This window comes from Vespa crabro, chromosome 1 (genome assembly GCF_910589235.1).
Source record: "Vespa crabro chromosome 1, iyVesCrab1.2, whole genome shotgun sequence".
Taxonomy (NCBI): domain Eukaryota; kingdom Metazoa; phylum Arthropoda; class Insecta; order Hymenoptera; family Vespidae; genus Vespa; species Vespa crabro.
This window is the reverse complement of record NC_060955.1, coordinates 276,410-284,714: the sequence shown is the minus strand read 5'-3', so window position 1 is coordinate 284,714 and position 8,305 is coordinate 276,410. Positions and strand designations below refer to the sequence as shown.

Below are 8,305 nucleotides of genomic sequence, written 5' to 3'. Positions count from 1 at the left end.
GTAACCACGTTCTGCATTACCATAATTGCCACACCGAGCAACGAATCAAATATTTCGCTTGAGATTTCATACAAAGATGTATCCTTCCATCGCGTGTATCGACCCCCGACCGTATTGGATAAATTACTGAAGAAGAAGAGAGGAAAAAGAAGGAGAAGAAGAAAAAAGACCAGAGATAGAAATAATCCATGCGTTTCGTATTTTAAGAATCGAAGGGAGAGAGAGAGGGGGGGGAGAGAGAGAGAGAGAGAGAGAGAGAGACGGAGTGAGAAAGGCTTAAAAAGAGAAGGTAAAAGCAAGTCGAATCGACGAACGATCACGGCTGGCCGATAGCCAAGCTTGCAGTTGATTTCGACGCCAGTTTCACCGAGAGAGCATTCTAGGTCCCTGGAATACCAGAGGGAAAAAGAGCGGGAAACGAAGCGGGTAACGGAGCGGGAAACGAAGCGGGAATACGGTCGCTTGAAAATTGCTCGATGTCCGGCACCGGCCATCGGAAATTATACTAAACTGTTTCGACGAAAAACTCTTACCCTCTCCCTCTATTTTTTTTTCCTTTCTTTCTTTCCTTCTTTTTTTTTCTTCCTTATTTTTATTCCGATTCTCTTTTTCTTTTCTCGTCTGCTTGGTGAGCCAGGGAAATAGACCGAGAAAGAACACGTTTCCATTATTTTAGGAGAGGGGAGGTAAAGCGTATACGTTGCGAGTTATACGAATTTTGTACGGTTCGATGACTTGGACGATAATATCGGACATTACCATAATATATATAATGTCAGTATATTGACTCTCTCTCTCTCTCTCTCTCTCTCTCTCTCTCTCTCTCTCTCTCTCTCTCTCTCTCTCTCTCTCTCGCAGGTTTCAGACTACTCCAGACGAAACAGATGGAGCGTACGAAACTTTGTCGATTCCACGAAGAGACGAGCGCCTAGAAGAAATTTTGTTTTCAACGATAAAATTTCTACAAAGGCAGGCGATCGCCTGCCATTTAGATAAGTAGTAGCGTTTATCTAACACTACGAGACTAATATTACGAAGAAATTCATTGAAAACGTTAACAAGACGTTTTTATTTGTGCAGGAAAGTAGATCCGTCTAAGCTACTAATTAGGAAAAAATCGCAAAGTCGGAACTCTATTCGTCTAATCAGGCATTCTACGTCTCTTTGTCACATAGAAGCGCAAGCAGACGCACACGCATACGCTAGTTAGGTATTCCTCTGTTCGAGTCACGCCGGTACGTGCTCTCATCCACGAAGCTCGTTATACGCGACTCGGAGGAGACAAAATCGTAGAGAAGGACTTTCCAATTGTAATCAACGTTAGGTCGTAGATGCCGAGGAAGGTGGAAATGATGGTGATGGTGGAGGTGGTGGTAGCGGCGGTGGTCGGATGGGCACCAGCGCTAATTAACGGGCTCAGCGCCGGTAATTAGAATTCAGGATCGAGATGCGTCGAATGCTTGCGGGCCCGAATATGCAACGGTACAGCTTTGGCAGAATGTTAGCGTGGATATCGGGGAGGACGTCGGAGAGGGTGCGCACAGAGCTTTCTCTGTTTGTCGGTGCTCTGGAAATTGGGTTTCAAATGAAATGGATGGATACGGAGTACGCCGCGTAGATATCTCTCTGTTCGTCCAACATTTCTATGTCCGCCGTCGGTACTTTAACCGCCCTCCCTCTCTCTCTCTCTCCTTCCTTCTGACTCACCCTTTCATATTTTCCGCATTTAACATATATAATTCAATTAACGAACGATAGAGCTCGTTAACCACACCGACTTTTCACCGTTTATCAACCTTTTCGACGAGGTACCATGATCGTGCCAGCCAGCTTAATGTGCGTATATAATGAAAAGCACTCTCGATATAACCGCTCGCCAATTATCCTCGATCGTGAAAGCAACTATATATGCTATGTACGTATATATATACATATACATATATACATATATATATATATATATATATATATGTACATCGTATCGCTTCTATACCAATCGATCATTCTCAAGGACGAATAAATACTCGACCACTCGAGAAGCGTATTTGCATCTATATTACTTTCGTTTTCTTCGATATCATGTCGGTACTTTTTAATATTCGTCGCTTCCTTCTTTTCGTTGCCGTTGCGATGGATATCAATGGTTAATGGATAACGATCGCGTGCAATGGAGCTACCATATTGAATCGCTTAATTGACCTCTCTTTCTCTCTCTTATTTCTTTTCGACTCTACTTTCGGATGCTCTCTTAGATTTCCCAAGAGCGATCGGTTCTTTCGTCTCGAGCATAAAAGTTCCACTGATAACTCTTGAAACTAGCAGAGAGAAAGGGAGAAGACAGGGAAAGAGTAAAGAAAGCGTTCGAGGGAGTACAAGAGCCGAGAAGGAGAGAGAGAGGGAGAGAGAGAGAAGCTCGTCAAGGCTAAAAAAGTAGAAGCTCTCGGGGAAAAAAGGGTAACGTTCGAAAGGCATAATGCATTTACGAGATACGACGAGATCCCTTTCTTTCTCGCGTCTAATTGTAAATTTAAAGTGCGGAAGAATAAGGTCCCGACTGTAGCTCATTTTTAAACGAATCGCTAGGAAAGTCCTTGTCGGCATTACAAATGTCGGTGGTTACCTTTCATCGGGGAAAGAATTTTGAAGCTTTCTTTTTCAAATCAATGTTAACATTTAAAAGATTAAAAAATAGGCATACACGTCCTAGTCAGATCGTCCAATTAAAAAAATGAAACATTTTGAAACTTTCGAATAGTGGCTTTATTCGTAAAAAGAAAAGAAAAACAATAGACTTAACGTTCGAATGATTTTGATTCCGTTCGCGCGGAAACGTCAGCGCTGTTGTAGCTCTCCCCAGGTCGATGGTGGTAGGAAACCGTATCAAACAATGATATTTTGCACAATGTCACCGGCTGAGCGGATCGGCCGCGTACGTTCGTTCTCTCCCTCGTTTCGTCACGGAAACGGGACTGCGGATCATCCGGTTTGGTAGAAGCGACGCCGGAAGTTTCATCCGTTATTAAACAATTTTGTGCCGACGAGGAGAGTACGGCTGGCAAACTGAAAGGTTGCCGCTTCGATGAGCTGGCTGTCGGTTTTTTTCTTTTTTTTTTTTTTTTTTTTCTTTTTTTTTTCTAACGAGAACTTTCTCGCGAATCAAATGCAAAGTCGAAAAAGGAAAAGAAACAAAAAGAAAAAAAACGAAAAAGAATATATAAATAAAGGTGGAAAAAGGAATTCTCTGAAGGAAATGGAATCATCCGATCGAGCCACGATCCAAACTCCGTTGTGGATTTCGTCGTCTCGAGTTGTCGGTATATTCTATAGATGCACTTCCGGAAACGGATCAATGAAAACGAACTCGTAAAAGCGTTCGAACGCGGCTCGATTGCTGGCTCGTCTAACTGAAACGCACACAGGGATTCACCTACCTCTCTTTCTCTTTCGTAGGGCTTAGTATTAACTATTCCGGTGAACGCGCCGGATGTCCGGCGTCGGCACAGGAAAACGCGTCTCGTCGATCGAGAAAGGTAGCCATGGTGTATCCGAGCAGGCTTTCACGGGAAGAGAAGAGTACCTGCGTGTGCGTGTGCGTGTGCGTGTGCCTGTGCGTGCGCCTGTGATAGGTACGGACAGGTATGTACGAAGCGTAGCTGCAACGATCGCGTCCATTCGCTTCCGCTCCTCGCGTTCATTCACGAGTCTGCCTTTTAGTTTCACCTACGCGCATCCATCCGCGCTTAGGCTGTGCGCGTGTATACGGCTCTATGTGTGCTATGCGTGATTGCACGCACGCATCACCGGACGAACGGTCTCGTTCACGGAGTGAATCATCGAATAAATTCTTTCGCAACGCGTTCCCGACAGGTTCCAACGCGTTTGCCTCCCGGGAGATGCGACACACTACTTTGCTCGGCTTCTGCCTGCTTTTTGGCACGGGCACAAGCGCTTGATTTCGCGAGATTGAACTACTTCCTCTTTCAAAGGTATTTCTTTGCCTTTTCGACAAACTAACGAATTGATCGAACGAGAATCCTCGGCTATCTGTCTAATCTCGATATCCTCGATCGAACTCTCTATCCCAATTCCTTTGTTCTATGATGTCTGAATGCAGGTGGCATCGAACTTGCATGGATCGCTACGCTTCGACCCATCCTACGATCTTTCGAAATACGGGAAAATACTAATTACGAGGACTATTATTTCTACGCGTATTATTTATTAATATTTCGTAATATCCTTTTAAATGGGTAATTTAATGGAGGGAATTAAGTAAAATTTCGTTAATACGCGGTATATACCACGGCATTATTTTTTCCTGGATCATATTATAAGGATAGACCATGCATACATATAAATGAGTAGGCCGATCTCGTTAAAACCATCTGGTACATACCGTTAGCAGCGGCACGTAGAGATGAAAGAGAACGCGACATAGAGTAGGAAAAAGGAAAAAAAACGAGGGAACGTTCCGATTTCTAAAAAAGCACCTTTGATGACTTTCGAGAGATGATAGATTCGGGAAAATAATAATATCGTTGAGATTGAATCTTTACTATTTTTTTACGATAATCGAATCGTACCTATTTATAAAATGACGTGCTTTCGCAGTTATCCAAGTTTCGCGTGTCAAACTTCGCGTATTAAATTTCTGTCGATCGGAAATGTTTCGTCCGTAAATACAATCCTATTTCATTGGGTCTAAATGTGATTAAAAGAAACATTAAGCTATAAATCGAATCGATCGACTTGATCTTATTACTCGAAGCTTTTCTCCTGACACGTTTTCGTCTATTGCATCGGTCCGCGACTCGTTTCTATAATTCCATTGCGAAGGATCCGTTGGAAGAAGCGTACGGATTAACCCTAGTACTATCCCTGCATAACAACTAGCTCCCAACTATTAGCCTTATTTTTGCTTAAAGAACGGAATAATACGAAAGTTCAGCACAAAATTAGCAAATTTATTAGAAGCGACGTCTAATCGCTTTTAAAAAATGAAATATTTTATAACAGTCAAAGTATCGCGACATCCTTTGACTTTTTCCAAATCTTTCTACGAGGCTCTAACTCAATTTGTTGTTACAAAAAACGTTAGCGTACGCACACTTGTCTACTTTCACATACGTAGTAATTATGTTTTATTATATTTTCAGGTCGCTTGAATGGCGGTTAACGAGGTAATTATCCATTCGTTCGGCGCACCTGAACGAGCAAAATCAGCACGCGCTGCTACAGCCTCCTTCGGGGAGACTTCCAAGAATCGTTCTTTTTCTTTTTTCTTTTCCTCTTCTAATTCTCTCTCTCTCTCTCTCTCTCTCTCTCTGCCGACTGAAAGGACGAGACGACGGACGAGACGAGTTGGAAGATACGGCCGACCTAACCTAAAAGTATACACTTGATATTTTTCATTTTTCCCTTCTTCTTGTAAAATGTGCAAGGTATCGATATTTATCGGTATGATTTCTCTTACTGGGGTACCAATAGATAGATTATTTAACCGAACCGCGTTGCATTAGGTATTTCCGAACGGTTAAAATGATGTTCCTTCTCGCGCGCTCGAGCGAGCCATAGGAATCCGGCGTGTCTTATTCATTCGCGAGAAGAAAAAGAAGAGAAAGAAGAAAAAGAAGATGATCGAACGAGGTGGAAGAGGAGGGTGGTCTTGAGAGTCGGAGAGTTCGTTAGACCTCCCACGCTGTCACACTCGAATCGGCAGGTGCAGCTACCGAAGTAGAATTACTCGCATTCCTTCTTGATTATAATCGAAATATCGTATCGATGGATTCGTCGCACCTACACGAAAAATAATCTTCTCGCGTCGACCGAACTCGAAGCGAGGAAAAAAAAGGAATTGAAAATGTTTTCATCGAATTCGAGCCGCACCTATCTACGTACGAGTATATTACGTACTACTACGCCTACTACGTACCTATTTAAGTACACCTAAGTATATAGGCGCAAACGCGTATATATGTATATAACCTTCACAAACATCCCCTTTTCTTTGCCGCTCCTGATGCGCAGCACGCCAACGGAGATAAGTAATGCACTTTTTCGTTGAGCTATCGTGGTCCGTTCTACTCTCCTCACAATTCTATCTTTTCTGACTCGCTGCAGGGAGTTCACGAGTTTCGAGAAGCCATAGCGGCTTATACAACGAGCCCCATCCACGAGAACGTTGCTATGAAATAAACGAAGGAGAACACTCTGCGAGAAGAACTTGAGAGGAGAAAGAGAAAACGAAAAAAAAAAGAAACAAAAGAAAAGAAAGAAAGAGTCGGCAGTGCGTGTAATCCTACGTTCCATTTATCGAGCATCTTTTTTTCCTCTCGATCCTCTCTCTCTCTTCCGTCTTCCTCCCGTTCATCTACTACGGCTTTAATGGCATAGCTACTAGATACAGAAAACTTCTTTGACCTTTGATGTTTGCACGCAATCGAGAAATTCGAATAGGTTGGAAAACGCGAGGACGATACTTTGATTTCGTTCGAGTTCTCTCTTTCCCATCGACGTTTTTATCGACCTTTCGAAAAATCGACAAGTGCTTGAAATTGCGAAATCGTCGTTAGCGAAGAGTGGACGAAAGAGAGAGAGAGAGAGGAGTGTTTTCAGTTCCCACGTTCCCGTGGCACTTCGAATCGTACTTTTTTAACCTTCCCTGCGGGAATTCTCGCTCCAACGATTACTGTCGTCGAAGAGTATCGAGCAAAGTCTCGTCCAAGATTAAACAATGTAATTAACTATTCTATTTGCTTCTTCTCGAACGAAAACTTTACTTTCGCGGTATATTTTCTTCATTATTTACTGCCGGCATATATATATATATATATATATATATATATGGATTTGGAATCTTGGAAAATTGTTCATGAGATATGAGATATCGATCGCTGCTTGAAATATTATGCAATAAATATTTCTATTATTAAAATACTTGCCTTCCGAACGTCACTTTTCTACCTGTCGCCGAGCACGGTAAAATCGTTAATTATAGATGCAACCGAAATTACGGTGGGTCTATCTTTCTCTCTGGAAAACAGAGAGTAAACGACGGAAAGGTTCCAGGAAGCGGAGTTTCTTAGACGTATGACGCTCCTTAGTTGGGAAACACAGTTTCTACGGGACGAGAACTTGCGTAAAACCCTTCGGGTGAAGGTAGTAAACTACTTATCTGAACGCGGCTCGGTGAAAGTTGCCGACTCGAAAACGATAACGTTATCGGATTTAGATCGCTTTGCCGCAAATGCTCACTCCAGAGGATCATCCATCCAGTCGTTTAATCCAGAGATTAGTCTTAATTTGGAATTTTGACTTTTCGATAAAGATAACGACGAACGGATCGATCCTTTCCTCTTTTGTTTCCTCTTTATACGTTCATTACGATTGAAATGAAATTATCCGTTGGTACTTGGTCATTCGTAAGAGCGTGGTATGATATTTCTAAAATTACATTTTAAAAATATCACCTCCAGTGACGTTTTATATATGAAAGTGGTACTCGCTGCGAAAGAAACATAAATTTAGTGAATAATAAATTGAAGATTCTATGAATTCCGAAAAATTATTTTACTTGATATTCTTGGGCAGTTTATAAAAATTAAATTATAATGCAAAATTGGATCGTTCGATTAAAGATACGATTCAAGAATATTGAAAATTATTGGGGCACGCGTCGAAGCACTTATAATGGATGTGATACGTACTACATAGAATACATACTAAACGTGTTCGCTATTGGATGGAAATGAACGAGCGTGTTTTCGATTGATTTGCCATTTTGAAGGTTGACTTCAATCAAACCGCAGAGAGTTTGCGTCATTTCGATTCGTATCTATGGACAACGGAACGAACGCTTTACAAGGCACGACATCGTCACCGATCCTTTTTTCAAAGTGTCGTTCCTATCAACTACGAGCAGCGATTCGTTTAATTTTCTCTCCGAGAAGTCCTCATTCTCCCTCTCTCTCTCTCTCTCTCTCTCTCTCTCTCTTGCGTACATACGAAGGTGTTGCGGTCGAGCCTACAAATTGCCAATTAACGTTGACCAAACACAAATACAGAGAGAAAGAGTAGCATGACAATTTCTCTGCTTTGTCGTGCGAAATTTCGAGAGAGACTTCATGTTTGGCTCGCTTTTCTCGTGAAGAGAATAGTTTTTGAAGGTGTTGGGGGCAGAGAGAGAGAGAGAGATGAAGAGAGGAAGTTTTACTTGGAAATGAGGATTCTGTTCGAAACTCACACCGATGGTGGTCCTCTACCTCTTCTGGTTCATCTCGTCGAACAAAAATCATCGGAGAATGAC

At 42.2% G+C, this 8,305-nt stretch overlaps 2 protein-coding genes across 3 annotated transcripts in view; one reads left to right on the top strand and one right to left on the bottom strand.

The window, feature by feature from the left end:
* Positions 1 to 8,305, bottom strand: part of LOC124432073 (protein rhomboid) — a 233,787-nt gene that overhangs the window by 193,943 nt on the left and 31,539 nt on the right. The gene's annotated exons all lie outside the window — the stretch shown is intronic.
* Positions 3,470 to 8,305, top strand: part of LOC124432091 (soluble calcium-activated nucleotidase 1) — a 38,618-nt gene continuing 33,782 nt past the window's right edge. Inside the window, exons 1-2 of the mRNA XM_046980663.1 lie at positions 3,470 to 3,636; positions 5,157 to 5,180. Coding sequence (XP_046836619.1) covers positions 3,485 to 3,636; positions 5,157 to 5,180 — 176 coding nt within the window. The 5' untranslated portion in view covers positions 3,470 to 3,484. The remainder of the gene's footprint in view (positions 3,637 to 5,156; positions 5,181 to 8,305) is intronic.